At 47.5% G+C, this 18,132-nt stretch overlaps 2 protein-coding genes across 3 annotated transcripts in view; one reads left to right on the forward strand and one right to left on the reverse strand.

Moving 5' to 3' along the window:
- Window positions 1-15,023, forward strand: part of pik3c2g (phosphatidylinositol-4-phosphate 3-kinase catalytic subunit type 2 gamma) — a 41,495-nt gene extending 26,472 nt beyond the window's left edge. For both annotated transcript variants that reach the window (XM_071415844.1, XM_071415845.1), the window contains exons 26-34: window positions 672-828; window positions 2,406-2,515; window positions 2,985-3,159; window positions 4,894-5,012; window positions 5,151-5,247; window positions 6,610-6,682; window positions 7,082-7,161; window positions 7,669-7,794; window positions 8,779-15,023. In XM_071415844.1, coding sequence (XP_071271945.1) covers window positions 672-828; window positions 2,406-2,515; window positions 2,985-3,159; window positions 4,894-5,012; window positions 5,151-5,247; window positions 6,610-6,682; window positions 7,082-7,161; window positions 7,669-7,794; window positions 8,779-8,961 — 1,120 coding nt within the window. In that variant the 3' untranslated portion in view covers window positions 8,962-15,023. The remainder of the gene's footprint in view (window positions 1-671; window positions 829-2,405; window positions 2,516-2,984; window positions 3,160-4,893; window positions 5,013-5,150; window positions 5,248-6,609; window positions 6,683-7,081; window positions 7,162-7,668; window positions 7,795-8,778) is intronic.
- Window positions 15,023-18,132, reverse strand: part of LOC139584233 (1-phosphatidylinositol 4,5-bisphosphate phosphodiesterase zeta-1-like) — a 39,075-nt gene continuing 35,965 nt past the window's right edge. Inside the window, exons 9-10 of the mRNA XM_071415846.1 lie at window positions 15,735-15,874; window positions 15,023-15,358 (exon numbers count right to left, since the gene is read on the reverse strand). Of these exons, the coding sequence (XP_071271947.1) occupies window positions 15,276-15,358; window positions 15,735-15,874 (223 nt within the window). The 3' untranslated portion in view covers window positions 15,023-15,275. The remainder of the gene's footprint in view (window positions 15,359-15,734; window positions 15,875-18,132) is intronic.

Genomic DNA, 18,132 nt, shown 5'->3' on the forward strand with positions numbered 1-18,132 from the left:
GTCTGTAGTCATCCTATTTGTCTGACAAAATCATTTTACATTTCACGTGAACTATCTCTGTCTCTTTCGTCATTGTGTTGTGTACATTCCTCTCTCATGCGGTCTGTGTGTATCTAACCTAACGTAGCGGGCGTAAAAGTCTATCTGTCCAGGGATCTGTATATAATGATGAGATGCTCATGTCTATGCCCTAACAATGGGAGTCGTTGTCCCAACGCCGGGGAGGCAGGCAACAAGTTTAGGTCCAATATGACAATAGAAATGCATTGGGATTATTTTGGACAAGATTCTGTCGAGAGTGAAACTTCTCGATTAGCCTCTTCTTCTCTGACGTGTCCGAGACAGGGAAAAAATGGTGCAATGGCTTATGGTCATCGTAGTTAATTAACATGTTTCTGCGCTGAACTATGTTGAATATTTGTTTAATGGAAACTACACCTCCCTTCAGCCCAGCGTCCCACATAGGTCTAGAGTTGATTTCTCTCGTGGATGATTTGATTTCTCTCTAGAGAAACGGCACGTTGGGCTCACAAATAAATAAATGTAATTCAAGTATTTAACCGATGTCAGTCAATTCGTTGTTTAATAACCCCCCCAAAAATTAACTAAATGTTGGCAGCACTACCAACTATCTACCATGTGACTGACACCCCTCTTCTCTGTGATGGTAGGGACCGGACTCCATTCGTCTTCACCTCAGAGATGCAGCACTTCATCACCGGCGGGGGTCAGAAACCCCAGAGGTTTCATCGCTTCGTAGAGCTCTGCTGTGAAGCCTACAACACCATCCGACGACGCACCGCCCTGGTGCTCAGCCTACTGCAGCTGGTCAGTATACCTCTTAACACCTTATGAAGCATTATGACAGGCTTATGACCACCCTGGTGCTCAGCCTACTGCAGCTGGTCAGTATACCTCTTAACACCTTATGAAGCATTATGACAGGCTTATGACCACCCTGGTGCTCAGCCTACTGCAGCTGGTCAGTATACCTCTTAACACCTTATGAAGCATTATGACAGGCTTATGACCACCCTGGTGCTCAGCCTACTGCAGCTGGTCAGTATACCTCTTAACACCGTATGAAGCATTATGACAGGCTTATGACCACCCTGGTGCTCAGCCTACTGCAGCTGGTCACTATACCTCTTAACACCTTATGAAGCATTATGACAGGCTTATGACCACCCTGGTGCTCAGCCTACTGCAGCTGGTCAGTATACCTCTTAACACCTTATGAAGCATTATGACAGGCTTATAACCACCCTGGTGCTCAGCCTACTGCAGCTGGTCAGTATACCTCTTAACACCTTAGTGACACTTTATGAAGCATTATGACAGGCTTATGACCACCCTGGTGCTCAGCCTACTGCAGCTAGTCAGTATACCTCTTAACACCTTAGTGACACTTTATGAAGCATTATGACAGGCTTATGACCGCCCTGGTGCTCAGCCTACTGCAGCTGGTCAGTATACCTCTTAACACCTTAGTGACACTTTATGAAGCATTATGACAGGCTTATGACCACCCTGGTGCTCAGCCTACTGCAGCTGGTCAGTATACCGCTTAACACCTTAGTAACACTTTATGAAGCATTATGACAGGCTTATGACCACCCTGGTGCTCAGCCTACTGCAGCTGGTCAGTATACCTCTTAACACCTTAGTGACACTTTATGAAGCATTATGACAGGCTTATGACCACCCTGGTGCTCAGCCTACTGCAGCTAGTCAGTATGCCTCTTAACACCTTAGTGACACTTTATGAAGCATTATGACATGCTTATGACCACCCTGGTGCTCAGCCTACTGCAGCTAGTCAGTATACCTCTTAACACCTTAGTGACACTTTATGAAGCATTATGACAGGCTTATGACCGCCCTGGTGCTCAGCCTACTGCAGCTGGTCAGTATACCTCTTAACACCTTAGTGACACTTTATGAAGCATTATGACAGGCTTATGACCACCCTGGTGCTCAGCCTACTGCAGCTGGTCAGTATACCGCTTAACACCTTAGTAACACTTTATGAAGCATTATGACAGGCTTATGACCACCCTGGTGCTCAGCCTACTGCAGCTGGTCAGTATACCTCTTAACACCTTAGTGACACTTTATGAAGCATTATGACAGGCTTATGACCACCCTGGTGCTCAGCCTACTGCAGCTAGTCAGTATGCCTCTTAACACCTTAGTAACACTTTATGAAGCATTATGACAGGCTTATGACCACCCTGGTGCTCAGCCTACTGCAGCTGGTCAGTCCCTCTAACTACTTACTAACTACAATTCTACTTATGAAAAAAACCTTAGTAAAAGTTTACGAAGCATTATGACATGCTTATGACATTGTCATGAAGGTGTGTTACATTGTAGAATGCTTAAATGTGTGCCTGTGGGTGTAGATGCTGGGTGCAGGCATGCCGGAGCTCAACGACATCCAGGACCTGCTGTATGTTCAGAACAACCTGAAACCTCAGGACTCTGAGATGGAGGCTACGTCCTACTTTACCAAGTAATATGATTCTGACACTCCTCTTCTCGTCTGGAAACATCTTACATACTAAAGACACTCGTACTATTACTAATAAATACACGGACACCTCTTTCCATCTCTCTCTGGGTTCTATCCTTTTAATGTCCGTGTATGAACCTAAAAACGACAGGTTTTTGCCTGTCCATCCATCCAGCTACTGCTACTCTCTGTTCATCATATATGCATAGTCACTTTAACCATATCTACATGTACATACTACCTCAATCAGCCTGACTAACCGGTGTCTGTATGTAGCCTCGCTACTGTTATTGTTCACTGTCTTTTTACTGTTGTTTTATTTCTTTACTTACCTATTGTTCACCTAATTCCTTTTTTTGCACTATTGGTTAGAGCCTGTAAGTAAGCATTTCACTGTAAGGTCTACACCTGTTGTATTCGGCGCACGTGACAAATAAACTTTGATTTGATTTGTACTTCTGTCTTGCAGGAAGATCAAGGAGAGCATGGGCAGTTTCCCGGTCAAGCTCAACTTCCTGATCCACACCATGGTCCAGTCCTCTGGGAAGAAGCTGGCGCCACCCAGCCCTTCTCAGAACACCTCCCCCAACAGCAACATCCAGGAAGCTGTCATACAGAAGTACACCGTGAAGGGCAAGGATGTGGTGAGTGTCTCTGTCCCCCCCCCCCCCTTAAGCAATGTGGTGGAATTGGTAGCTCCATCTTGTCCTCTGATAGGCCAGGTAAACATTGTTGCCGTATCGTTTAAGGCGTCTGCGTTCTTCCCAGCCAAAACAGTTTCAGAACACTTGGTGTATTTTATATGACGGCATTTTGGTGACGTTTTAGTTCGTTTTGGACTTTTTTTCCCGACTGTTCAGGCACAGCACATTTTTTTGTCAAGGCAAGTCGGTAGCCGAAGTCTCCGCCCCTTCGTCATGTTGATTGGTCAACATTAGGGATTCTTCAATAAAGTTTTTGTTGTCATTCGACGAGAGACGACTCGTTTTCATGCACATTTTTTCATTGAGAAATACTGCGCCAAACATCTCAGTTAGGTGTAAAATTTCTTGAGTTATTCTTTTTGAGGAAGTGAATACTGGCTACGGCGTCTCAAAATGGACAAACAGGACTATTGCTGACTCCTTTACACCTATCAGATACACAGCATTTCCCTCATTGGGCCTAAGTGCTATGGCCATGTTAAGCTCACTGTCAATTTAAAACGTGACTTTATAAACACTTAGGCCTATGTGCTAAACTCTCAATTAGATGATGAAATGCCATAGAGACAGCAAGTTTACACATATTAGTATTGAGAGAAATGGCAGACTGCTGACTGAGTGTAAAGACATCTAGCTATCTGTTATAAAGACAGACTGGATATACTAGCCAGTCTCTTCCAGAGCCACCCTCGCCACCTCTTCTCTACCTCTCCCACTCTCACCCTATCCACCCTCTCCACCTCTCCCCCTTTCCACCCTCTCCCCCTCTCTCCCACTCTCCACCATCTCCCCTTCTCCACCTCTTCAGCCTCTCCACCTCTCCCCCTGTCCACCTCTACCACTCTCAACTCTCCACCCTCTCCCACTCTCCCCCTCTCCACCCTCTCCACTTCTCCACCCTCTCCCCCTCTCCACCCTCTCCACTTCTCCACCCTCTCCACCCTCTCCCACTCTCCCCCTCTCCACTTCTCCACTTCTCCACCCTCTCCACTTCTCCACCCTCTCCCACTCTCCCCCTCTCCACCCTCTCCACTTCTCCACCCTCTCCCACTCTCCACCCTCTCTACATCTCCACCTCTCTACCTCTCCCCTTCTCCACCCTCTCCACCCCTCTGTTATAAAGACAGACTGGATATACTAGCCAGGCTGTTTCCAGAGCCACCCTCTCCCCCTCTCTGTCTGGTGGGTAGGCAATGGGTTGTCTGTCCGGTGAGTAGGACATGGGTTTTCGGTCTGGTGGGTAGGCAATGGGTTGTCTGTCCGGTGAGTAGGACATGGGTTTTCGGTCTGGTGGGTAGAAGATCGGTTGTCCGTCTACGTGAAACCCAAAAGGGTTCTTCCAGGAACCCCCCCAAAAAATATACCTGGAACCATAAAGGGTTCTTCCTGGAACCACCCAAAAAATATACCTGGAACCATAAAGGGTGCTAATGTCGGGACACCCCAATAACCTGTTTTCTAAAAGTGTAGTATTTTCATGCAGCGACTCCTAAAATCCCTTTTTTACAATTGTGTAATTTCGAAGGGAGATAACGTGATAATGATACGATGTGTGATAAATGTGAGATTTTCACTAAGATACTTACTTCTGTCAATGTCAAAGTGCTCCTGAGCAGTTTAAAGTGTACACTTCATTGTGTCTTCGGGAAGACTTTTGACGATGTGTAATTTCAGACTTTTGAGTTGAGGGTGACCATCGAGGACGGCTTTCTGATCAGTGAGAAGACGTTTGGCCAGTTTGGGCTGATACACAAAGAGCTGAAGAAACACTTCATAGAGTCTACGCTCCCACAGTGAGTCTGAGCTACAATACTGTTGAATTACACCATCTACTCGCTCCTTGACACGCATAGAAGTGTGTCCCATTTAATGTGAATACATTCAATTCAATTTAATTCATATTTATTCATGCTCTTTTCATTATTGGTTAGATTCCCCAAATGGTTCAAGATGTCGTTCACTCCAGGCAGAAAAATGTCCCTGCTGAATAAGTATCTGAAGGAACTGTTCGAAGGACCATGTAAAGGCGTAAGTTCTAGTCCTCCATCTTCCTTCTTCCTCTTCTTCTTCGTCTTCTTATTCGAGTCACGGAAAAGGCCGTCATTGTTTGATCTTCACCGTTTGAATCCCACTGACCCGGGGTCTAAAGCATATTTAACTGTGTTTGAATCCCATGAACTGACCCGGGGTCTAAAGCATATTTAACTGTGTTTGAATCCCACTGACCCGGGGTCTAAAGCATATTTAACTGTGTTTGAATCCCACTGACCCGGGGTCTAAAGCATATTTAACTGTGTTTGAATCCCATGAACTGACCCGGGGTCTAAAGCATATTTAACTGTGTTTGAATCCCATGAACTGACCCGGGGTCTAAAGCATATTTAACTGTGTTTGAATCCCATGAACTGACCCGGGGTCTAAAGCATATTTAACTGTGTTTGAATCCCATGAACTGACCCGGGGTCTAAAGCATATTTAACTGTGTTTGAATCCCACTGACCCGGGGTCTAAAGCATATTTAACTGTGTTTGAATCCCATGAACTGACCCGGGGTCTAAAGCATATTTAACTGTGTTTGAATCCCATGAACTGACCCGGGGTCTAAAGCATATTTAACTGTGTTTGAATCCCATGAACTGACCCGGGGTCTAAAGCATATTTAACTGTGTTTGAATCCCATGAACTGACCCGGGGTCTAAAGCATATTTAACTGTGTTTGAATCCCATGAACTGACCCGGGGTCTAAAGCATATTTAACTGTGTTTGAATCCCATGAACTGACCCGGGGTCTAAAGCATATTTAACTGTGTTTGAATCCCATGAACTGACCCGGGGTCTAAAGCATATTTAACTGTGTTTGAATCCCATGAACTGACCCGGGGTCTAAAGCATATTTAACTGTGTTTGAATCCCATGAACTGACCCGGGGTCTAAAGCATATTTAACTGTGTTTGAATCTCACTGACCCGGGGTCTAAAGCATATTTAACTGTGTTTGAATCCCACTGACCCGGGGTCTAAAGCATATTTAACTGTGTTTGAATCCCACTGACCCGGGGTCTATAGCATATTTAACTGTGTTTGAATCCCACTGACCCGGGGTCTAAAGCATATTTAACTGTGTTTGAATCCCACTGACCCGGGGTCTAAAGCATATTTAACTGTGTTTGAATCCCACTGACCCGGGGTCTAAAGCATATTTAACTGTGTTTGAATCCCACTGACCCGGGGTCTAAAGCATATTTAACTGTGTTTGAATCCCACTGACCCGGGGTCTAAAGCATATTTAACTGTGTTTGAATCCCACTGACCCGGGGTCTAAAGCATATTTAACTGTGTTTGAATCCCACTGACCCGGGGTCTATAGCATATTTAACTGTGCCATCTACAGAATGAGTACGTATGCCGTTTGTTTCTGGATGGACCCAAGACCAGGACTCCCAACTCTGTGAAATCAGACAGAGGTAATGCAATGCTTCTTGAAGCACCACTTCTTTATGAGCGGCAGGTCCAGTAACCAAAAGGTCGCTGGTTTGAATCCCTGAGCCGACTAGTTGAAAGATCTGCCGATGTGCCCTTGAGCAAGGCACGTAACCCTAATTGCTACTATAAGTATGCTAAATGACTCAAATGTTATGCTTTATGTTTGAAATCTGACAATTGATTACCTAAAATGATAGGGTAGCATCATTTTTGCAATACAAGCTTTTTTTCAAGGGTTTTGGGAGGGCTGTCTGTTCAAATGAGGTAGTTTCTGGACAATATTTCTGTTCATTTTGGCTGGGGAACCTTTTTGGCTCAAGAGCACCCCTAGAGGAAAATGTTATGTGTAGTATATTTAACTCTTACCTGTTGTGTTGCAGACGGTGGACCCCAGATTCAACTCTACATTTCCTACAACGACCACAAGCTCTCTGTCCTGGTCAAACACCTCAAGAACATTGTGAGTCGTGTTCTTCTACTTCTTCTTCTCCTTCTTATTCTCCTTCTTATTCTTTATCTTCTTATTCTTCTCCTTCTTATTCTTTATCTTCTTCTCCTTCTTCTTCTTTATCTTCTCCTTCTTTATCTCCTTCTTCTTTATCTTCTTCTTCTTCTCCTTCTTTATCTCCTTCTTCTTCTTCTTTATCTCCTTCTTCTTTATCTTCTTCTTCTTCTTCTTTATCTTCTCCTTCTTTATCTCCTTCTTCTTTATCTTCTTCTTCTTCTCCTTCTTTATCTCCTTCTTCTTCTTCTTTATCTCCTTCTTCTTCTTCTTTATCTTCTTCTTCTTCTTCTTTATCCCCTTCTTCTTCTTCTTCTTCTTCTTCTTCTTCTTCTTCTTCTTTATCCCCTTCTTCTTCTTCTTTATCTTCTTCTTCTTCTTTATCCCCTTCTTCTTCTTTATCTTCTTCTTCTTCTTCTTCCCCACTATAACTGTTGTACTTGTCTCTCTGCTCTAATACATCAGAGGTTGGCCAATGGTTCGTGTCCAGATGCCTATGTGGTCACCAGGCTGAAGCCAGACCCCCTCAAAAGATCCAAGAGGAAGACCAAGGTGGTCCGCAACAACCACAACCCTACCTTCAATGAACTGGTACATCATTATTTACCTTTAACTAGGCAAATCAGTTAAGAACAAATTCTTATTTTACAATGATGGCCAAACCCGGACGAAGCTGGACCAATTGTGCACCGCCCCTATGGGACCTCCCGATCACGGCCGGGGTTGTGATACAGTCCGGGATCGAACCAGGGTCTGTAGTGACGCCTCTAGCATTGAGACACAGTGTCTTAGACCTCTGTTCCACACATAAAGTTAGGTTTCCTTGTTGAGAAACTCAAAATGTATGTATGCCCGTAAGCAAAGGGAAGAAGGAATATTCAACTGTCACTTTAGCAGTGTGAGCAGCACGTTATCTACAGTTCATGCCTCAACACGGCTTCAATTATGAAACAGTCAAACATACTTAGTCTGATGTTTTCAATAGCTAGAATTGCAGCCTCTGTTTGGAGTTATTTATGACAATAGGCCTGCTGTGGACTGTCCTCATTAAGCAATAAAAGGCTTGTAGACTGGAGAGCCATGGGGCCAGAGTATATGGGTTTCGTCACATCAGTCATGTAGACACTGTGGGAGTGCAGAGTCCACTGGCTTCATCACATCAATCATGTAGACACGGTGGGAGTGTAGACACTGTGGGAGTGTCTACACTGTGGGAGTGTCTACACGGTGGGAGTGTAGACACGGTGGGAGTGTACACGGTGGGAGTGTAGTAGACACGGTGGGAGTGTAGTAGACACGGTGGGAGTGTAGTAGACACGGTGGGAGTGTAGTAGACACGGTGGGAGTGTAGTAGACACTGTGGGAGTGTAGTAGACACTGTGGGAGTGTAGTAGACACTGTGGGTGGCGTGGTGCAGTATAAAGTCAGTAGTTTGCCGTTAGTATGGCCAGACATTCCCTGTGCTACATTTATAATCTGTCTCTGACCTTTTTGCTAAATGCAAAATAAACACATTTAAAATATTTAAACGTAAAAATGAATAACAAAGTATTGTTTTTCTCCGTCTGTCTGTAGATAGAGTACCGTGACATGTCGTCCGTGCAAGACCGCGAGTTAGAGGTGACCGTGAAGAGCAGGAAAGTCTTTGTGGCCTCAACCAACGTCAGACTGGAACAGAACAACATGGACACAGAGGAGTGGTTCCTACTGGACAATCGGGTGCCTGGGGCCTTTTCATTAGGGCGCATCGTAGCATAACTTTTTACACCGTTGCACAGTGGTTCCTACTGGGAAATCTGATGCCTAGTGCGGAAACCGAAGATGAGCGTTTCTTATTGGACACAATCCAAGTAGCACTGTCCCTCCCTGTTTCACTCCGTTTGAAAACATTTGGATAAACAAAAAGAAGTGTCTTTCATTGGGCAAGAACAGGTAGTACCTCATTCCGTTTCAAAATGTTTTCTCCCTACTGAACACCATTCTGGAGAGGTGATGTGATGCCAGCCTGCCACCACTAGATGGCAGTGCTATACAGGAACTTCCATGGAGCGTTAGAGGATTTGTTACACTTAAAACTTTGTCTGTTCTATTGGCACTGATCTGTGATCTGTTTAACAATCCTCATCTAATCCAGAACTCTACCATAAGAGAGGGAAGTAAAAACTCAACCTAAGATCAGCATCTAAGGAGAATTCTACAACGGGTTGGTCAAAACAAGCATTGTGATTGGTTGAGACGTGTTCTAAGCCATTCTAAGAAACATGTTTAGCACAGGTACATCTACGATGCAAAAAAACGGCCATTTTGTTTTCTGTTTAATCTGAGAAACCTTTGAGCATCCAGTGTCCCATCAGCCCAGCGAAGCCAATTCATTAACATGATGTCCACTGTATGATGTCCACATGATGTCCACTGTCCACACCTAGACATGATGTCACCTCGCTTCCAGCCTAACATTTGGTTTGTATAAACATTGCTGTCTGTCTCTCGACATGTGCAACATTGTTTCCAGTATTGAAGTTCGATCTCTACTGTCCTGTTGAGAATTAACGCGTCAGGACGAGACGGACATCTTTTCTCAGCCAGTCGAAATCATGAATCGGCATCTTTTTTTTAATGGATATACAAAGAAATGTCAATAGAACAACAGGTCAAACGACTTGAAATGCAGCTAGTTTTCTGTCTTACCAGCATTTTTCTTCGTAAATATCCATATAAACATTTAGCTGATTCATGACTGGCTGAGATAAGATCGGGTTCGGTTCTCAGTCGTGAAGTCTTTTGTTCTATCCTTAGTTCTAAATATTCCGTTGCCATGCTGTCCGGCAACTGAATGTCATTAGAAAAATAGGTCAAACGACTTGAAATGCAGCTAGTTTTGCTGTTTTACCAGCTTGAGTTTGAAGTGATTGCTTCGTTAGCTTCGTAGTTGGCTAGCTCCTCTGAACAGTGTCCCGACGAGAGACAGCAAATGTTGTATGCCAGACGAAATCTCGCATCATTAGCTCATCGTTATGGATGTACCCAAAACAGCTTAAACAAACACAGCTCCTTTGCTTTTATTCTAGCTGCACTGTTTGACCTGATTGTGCTAGCCGTAGTTGGCTAGCTAGCAAGCGAGGGGTAAGAGCGTTGCTAGCCACCATGGCAACGAAACATTTAGAACGAACAACTTGGTCGCGTCCATAGATATAGAACAAAAATACTTAACGACTGGGTCACGTCTCTGGCAACCTAACAAATAGAATGAACGGACAGCCGGCAAGCTGCAGTAGCAACCATAGATGTGTTGTTGTCCTTTATATAGACGAGTCAACATCCTGCTCCTTCATATAGACGAGTCAACGTCCTGCTCCTTCATATAGACGAGTCGACGTCCTGCTCCTTTATATAGACGAGTCAACGTCCTGCTCCTTTATATAGACGAGTCAACATCCTGCTCCTTCATATAGACGAGTCAACATCCTGCTCCTTCATATAGACGAGTCAACGTCCTGCTCCTTTATATAGACGAGTCAACATCCTGCTCCTTCATATAGACGAGTCGACGTCCTGCTCCTTTATATAGACGAGTCAACGTCCTGCTCCTTTATATAGACGAGTCAACATCCTGCTCCTTCATATAGACGAGTCGACGTCCTGCTCCTTTATATAGACGAGTCAACGTCCTGCTCCTTTATATAGACGAGTCAACGTCCTGCTCCTTCATATAGACGAGTCGACGTCCTGCTCCTTTATATAGACGAGTCAACGTCCTGCTCCTTTATATAGACGAGTCAACATCCTGCTCCTTCATATAGACGAGTCAACATCCTGCTCCTTTATATAGACGAGTCAACATCCTGCTCCTTTATATAGACGAGTCAACATCCTGCTCCTTCATATAGACGAGTCAACGTCCTGCTCCTTTATATAGACGAGTCAACATCCTGCTCCTTCATATAGACGAGTCGACGTCCTGCTCCTTTATATAGACGAGTCAACGTCCTGCTCCTTTATATAGACGAGTCGACATCCTGCTGCCGCTACTAGTGGTTCTGGGAGGGTGTTTGGATTCAAAGAATGAAATGTTACAAGGGACTAGGGCTAGCAGGGAGACTCTAGTCTGATTCTGGACACAAGATTTAGAATATATTCTCTACACTGTATCTTCCTTGTCTTTTTATATCTCAATGTGAACAAAATGAAGGAAATGTATGTTTTGAAAATGTGTAATTAATTGTAACCATTATTTAACTCATAATTGACTATTTGTTATGTGTGTAGATCATTTGTTGTAAAATGTAATATTGTTTATACTGTGATTCCTATCTCATGTCTTAATGGCCTGATTGTGTTATTACAGTGATAGATGAGAGCGTGTGGCTGGCTCCATCCCTCCCTCCCATCTCCAGCCTTAGTCAGTCACACTCCCCTCCATCCAGCCTTCCCTCCCATCCCCAGCTCAGCCCTAGTCCCATCCTCAGCTCAGCCTTAGTCCCATCCCCAGCTCAGCCTTAGTCCCATCCCCAGCTCAGCCCTAGTCCCATCCCCAGCCCTAGTCCCATCCCCAGCCCTAGTCCCATCCCCAGCTCAGCCCTAGTCCCATCTCCAGCTCAGCCCTAGTCCCATCCTCAGTCCTAGGTCCCATCCCCAGCTCAGCTCTAGTCCCATCCCCAGCTCAGCCCTAGTCCCATGCTCAGCCCTAGTCCCATCCCCAGCTCAGCCCTAGTCCCATCTCCAGGTCAGCTCTAGTCCCATCCCCATCCCCAGCCCTAGTCCCATCCCAAGCTCAGCCCTAGTCCCATCCCCAGCTCAGCCCTAGTCCCATCCTCAGCCCTAGTCCCATCCCAAGCTCAGCCCTAGTCCCATCCCAAGCCCAGCCCTAGTCCCATCCCCAGCCCAGCCCTAGTCCCAGCCCTAGTCCCATCCTCAGCCCTAGTCCCATCCTCAGCCCTAGTCCCATCCTCAGCCCTAGTCCCATCCTCAGCCCTAGTCCCATCTCCAGCTCAGCCCTAGTCCCATCCCCAGCCCAGCCCTAGTCCCATCCCCAGCCCTAGTCCCAGCCCTAGTCCCATCCCCAGCCCTAGTCCCATCCCAACCCTAGCCCTAGTCCCAACCCTAGCCCTAGTCCCATCCCCAGCCCTAGGCCCAACCCTAGCCCTAGTCCCATCCCCAGCCCTAGTCCCATCCCCAGCCCTAGTCCCATCCCCAGCCCTAGTCCCAAGCTCAGCCCTAGTCCCAAGCTCAGCCCTAGTCCCAGCCCAGTCCTAGTCCCAGCCCAGCCCTAGTCCCATCCCCAGCCCTAGTCCCATCCTCAGCCCAGCCCTAGTCCCATTCTCAGCTCAGCCCTAGTCCCATCCTCAGCTCAGCCATAGTCCCAGCCCTAGTCCCAGCCCTAGTCCCATCCCCAGCCCTAGTCCCATCCCAAGCTCAGCCCTAGTCCCAGCCCTAGTCCCATCCCCAGCCCTAGTCCCATCCCAAGCTCAGCCCTAGTCCCATCCCCAGTCCTAGTCCCAGACCAGCCCTAGTCCCATCCTCAGCTCAGCCCTAGTCCCATGCCCAGCCCTAGTCCCATCCTCAGCCCAGCCCTAGTACCATCCTCAGCTCAGCCTTAGTCACATCCTCAGCTCAGCCATAGTCCCAGCCCAGCCCTAGTCCCAGCCCTAGTCCCATCCCCAGCCCAGCCCTAGTCCCAGCCCTAGTCCCATCCCAAGCTCAGCCCTAGTCCCATCCCAAGCCCTAGTCCCATCCCCAGCCCTAGTCCCATCCCAAGCTCAGCCCTAGTCCCATCCCCAGCCCTAGTCCCATCCTCAGCCCAGCCCTAGTCCCATTCTCAGCCCAGCCCTAGTCCCATCCTCAGCCCAGCCCTAGTCCCATCCTCAGCTCAGCCCTAGTCCCATCCTCAGCCCAGCCCTAGTCCCATCCTCAGCTCAGCCCTAGTCCCATCCTCAGCCCTAGTCCCATCCTCAGCTCAGCCCTAGTCCCATCCTCAGCCCTAGTCCCATCCTCAGCTCAGTCCTAGTCCCATCCCCAGCTCAGCCCCTATGAATGTGATTAGGCTGAGTCATGCGTAGGAATGTATTGATTTGATGCAGAGGTGGGATGCAGGGATCCATTGAAGAGATTTACCAGTCATGTAATCTTAATGCCGTCAATCACCATTCTCCCAGGAGGCTACTGACCTGGGCTACCTGCTCTGCACTGCACTGAGTCATTCATAAGGGACTGAGTCCCAAATGGGACAATATTCCCTATATAATGCACTACTTTTGACCAGGGCCACTAGGGACTCAGAGGGAGTTATTGAGGGTAGGGATGAGAATAGACTACATTGTATACTGTATTGGTTTCAATAATATAAACGTCTTATGAAATGTTATTTATATTCCCCACAGCCCCCCGGGGCCTTTCTCAAGGGTTTGGTCTTTTAGCCTTTAAACTGTGGCGGCTGCTGCTAGCCCTTTTAAATGCTTTGTTTTATGTGTTATTTGTATCTTAACTCTGAGACAATCACATTGGTCTTAAGAGAATCCTTTTAGTCCCGGGACGATTCTATTGTTAGAGCTGTGGCACATTGATTGGTTCCTTGTAAAGTATTGTAAGTCATGAACGTTTTGAATGTTTTTGTTACAAGGTTTTCCATCATTGTAAGCGGTTGATTGTCATATCTGTAATAGATTATTCTACTTTATTCTCCATCCAGCCTTCCCTCCCTTCCTTCCCAGCCTTCCCTCCCTCCCATCCAGCCTTCCTTCCCTCCCGTCCCCAGCCTTAGTCAGTTCCATCCAACCTTCCCTCCCTTCCATCCAGCCTTCCCAGCCTTCCCTCCCTCCCATCCAGCCTTCCTTCCCTCCCGTCCCCAGCCTTAGTCAGTTCCATCCAACCTTCCCTCCCGTCCATCCCCAGCCTTAGTCAGTCCCAGTCCCATCCAGCCTTCCCTCCCAACCCCAGCCTTAGTCAGTCCCATCCAGCCTTCCCTCCCGTCCCCAGCCTTAGTCAGTCCCAGTCCCATCCAGCCTTCCCTCCCGTCACCAGCCTTAGTCAGTCCCATCCAGCCTTCTCTCCCGTCCCCAGCCTTAGTCAGTTCCATCCAACCTTCCCTCCCGTCCCCAGCCTTAGTCAGTTCCATCCAACCTTCCCTCCCGTCCATCCCCAGCCTTAGTCAGTCCCAGTCCCATCCAGCCTTCCCTCCCGTCCCCAGCCTTAGTCAGTCCCATCCAGCCTTCCCTCCCGTCCCCAGCCTTAGTCAGTCCCAGTCCCATCCAGCCTTCCCTCCCAACCCCAGCCTTAGTCAGTCCCATCCAGCCTTCCCTCCCGTCCCCAGCCTTAGTCAGTCCCAGTCCCATCCAGCCTTCCCTCCCGTCACCAGCCTTAGTCAGTCCCATCCAGCCTTCTCTCCCGTCCCCAGCCTTAGTCAGTTCCATCCAACCTTCCCTCCCGTCCCCAGCCTTAGTCAGTTCCATCCAACCTTCCCTCCCGTCCATCCCCAGCCTTAGTCAGTCCCAGTCCCATCCAGCCTTCCCTCCCGTCCCCAGCCTTAGTCAGTCCCATCCAGCCTTCCCTCCCGTCCCCAGCCTTAGTCAGTCCCAGTCCCATCTCTTGCCAAGTACCTCAACTCCACCATGACTTCATCCACAGAGTTGAATGCAGACTCAAGTTTTTTAAATGAACTTCGGGAACTCCTTCGAGTCACTATGCGTCAATACTTCAACGATTGAAATACCCTTACTTTGTACAGTGACTGCTGATCCCTTGAGATCTATACCACTAGTTTCAGTACAATACTGTATATCAGACTTGTTCTATGCCAATAAATCAGATATCTATATCATACAGTACCTAAATCCACTTTTATTGACTTCCTGCTGCCTGGAACTAGCAAATGGCCTTCATCAATGCTGAGCCTGGGTAATGGAGGAATGAAGTGGTACTAGATATGCCACACATGGAGACGTTCTAGGAAGATTCCAGGGGGTTCTAGAAGTAGACGAAGAGAGACGCTGAATCCAGGCTGAGATGCAATGCTTAGGCCTGGACAAGGAGAAGCTCTAACAAGGAGAAGTTATCAGATGGAGACGTTCTAGGAGGTTCTAGGAGTACCAGATGAAGACGAAGAGAGAAGCTGGATCCAGGCTATAGCCCTCTCTAGACAGGAGAGGAACCCAGCGGTACCCTGGAGAGATGGAATACAAGCACAGTCAACTAATGGATACGACGTCTCAATACAAAGGATGCTGCCTACCTGCCTCGAAAGGAAGCATCCTTGTGGATTGGAACACAGCCAATGTCACTGTTTAGGCCTGATTAAGTCAATCACTCCTGACTGTGTGTTCTCTCTCTTTACCCCTCTCTTCCTCCCCCTCCCTCTCTAACCCTCATCCTCCCCCTCCCTCTCTCTCCTCTTCTTCCCACTCCCGCTCTCTCCTCATCCTCCCCCTCCCTCGCTAACCCTCATCCTCCCTCTCTCTCTCTTCCTCCCTCTCTCTCCTCATCCTCCCCCTCTCTCTCTTCCTCCCCCTCCCTCTCTCTCCTCTTCCTCCACCTCTCACCTTTCTTCATGCTGATGAAGGGGATGGTGTACTGTCCTATAAACTCAGAGGTGAGTCCTGTCTGGTCTCTTACAGTGAAGCGGATGAGGCTGAGGTCAGGGACAGAGACGGTGAAGTTCATGGCCGAGTCCCAACGAGGGCTCAGAGCTGTGGGAGGGAGCCAGAACAGTTACTATTTCCACCCTCAATCCCCCATCAACTCGAAGCTCCTATGAATAGGTGAACTCTCTATCTATTTCTCCCCCTACCCTCCCTCCCCCCCTGTCATCTATCTCTCCCTCTTGTCCCCCCTCCCTCCCCCCCCTGTCATCTATCTCTCCCTCTTGTCCCCTCCCCACCTGTCATCTATCTCTCCCTCTTGTCCCCCCCCCCTGTCATCTATCTCTCCCTCTTGTCCCCTCCCCACCTGTCATCTATCTCTCCCTCTTGTCCCCCCCCCCCCTGTCATCTATCTCTCCCTCTTGTCTCCACCCCCCCCCCACCCTGTCATCTATCCCTCCCTCTCTCACCCCCTGTCATCTACAGTGGGGAGAACAAGTATTTGATACACTGCCGATTTTGCAGGTTTTCCTACTTACAAAGCATGTAGAGGTCTGTAATTTTTATCATAGGTACACTTCAACTGTGAGAGACGGAATCTAAAACAAAAATCCAGAAAATCACATTGTATGATTTTTAAATAATTAATTTGCATTTTATTGCATGACATAAGTATTTGATCACCTACCAACCAGTAAGAATTCCGGCTCTCACAGACCTGTTAGTTTTTCTTTAAGAAGCCCTCCTGTTCTCCACTCATTACCTGTATTAACTGCACCTGTTTGAACTCGTTACCTGTATAAAAGACACCTGTCCACACACAATCAAACAGATTCCAACCTCTCCACAATGGCCAACACCAGAGAGCTGTGTAAGGACATCAGGGATAAAATTGTAGACCTGCACAAGGCTGGGATGGGCTACAGGACAATAGGCAAGCAGCTTGGTGAGAAGGAAACAACTGTTGGCGCAATTATTAGAAAATGGAAGAAGTTCAAGATGACGGTCAATCACCCTCGGTCTGGGGCTCCATGCAAGATCTCACCTCGTGGGGCATCAATGATCATGAGGAAGGTGAGTTATCAGCCCAGAACTACACGGCAGGACCTGGTCAATGACCTGAAGAGAGCTGGGACCACAGTCTCAAAGAAAACCATTAGTAACACACTACACCGTCATGGATTAAAATCCTGCAGCGCACGCAAGGTCCACCTGCTCAAGCCAGCGCATGTCCAGGCCCGTCTGAAGTTTGCCAATGACCATCTGGATGATCCAGAGGAGGAATGGGAGAAGGTCATGTGGTCTGATGAGACAAAAATAGAGCTTTTTGGTCTAAACTCCACTCGCCGTGTTTGGAGGAAGAAGAAGGATGAGTACAACCCCAAGAACACCATCCCAACCGTGAAGCATGGAGGTGGAAACATCATTCTTTGGGGATGCTTTTCTGCAAAGGGGACAGGACGACTGCACCGTATTGAGGGGAGGATGGATGGGGCCATGTATCGCGAGATCTTGGCCAACAACCTCCTTCCCTCAGTAAGAGCATTGAAGATGGGTCGTGGCTGGGTCTTCCAGCATGACAACGACACGAAGCACACAGCCATGGCAACTAAGGAGTGGCTCCGTAAGAAGCATCTCAAGGTCCTGGAGTGGCCTAGCCAGTCTCCAGACCTGAACCCAATAGAAAATCTTTGGAGGGAGCTGAAAGTCCGTATTGCCCAGCGACAGCCCCGAAACCTGAAGGATCTGGAGAAGATCTGTAGGGAGGAGTGGGCCAAAATCCCTGCTGCAGTGTGTGCAAACCTAGTCAAGAACTACAGGAAACGTATGATCTCTGTAATTGCAAACAAAGGTTTCTGTACCAAATATTAAGTTCTGCTTTTCTGATGTATCAAATACTTATGTCATGCAATAAAATGCAAATTAATTACTTAAAAATCATACAATGTGATTTTCTGGATTTTTGTTTTAGATTCCGTCTCTCATAGTTGAAGTGTACCTATGATAAAAATTACAGACCTCTACATGCTTTGTAAGTAGGAAAACCTGCAAAATCGGCAGTGTATCAAATACTTGTTCTCCCCACTGTATCTCTCTCTCTTGTCCCCCCCTCCCCCCACCCTGTCATCTATCTCTCCCTCTGACCCCCCCCCCCCCACTGTTAGCTATCTCTCCCTCTTGTCCCCATCCTGTCATCTATCCCTCCCTCTCTCTCACCACCCCCCCCCCCCCTTCTTGTCATCCATCTCTCTCTTGTCCCCCCCCTGTCATCTATCTCTCCCTCTGACCCCCCCGTCATCTATCTCTCCCTTTTGTCCCCATCCTGTCATCTATCCCTCCCTCTCTCTCACCACCCCCC

This window comes from Salvelinus alpinus, chromosome 9 (assembly GCF_045679555.1).
Source record: "Salvelinus alpinus chromosome 9, SLU_Salpinus.1, whole genome shotgun sequence".
Lineage (NCBI taxonomy): Eukaryota > Metazoa > Chordata > Actinopteri > Salmoniformes > Salmonidae > Salvelinus > Salvelinus alpinus.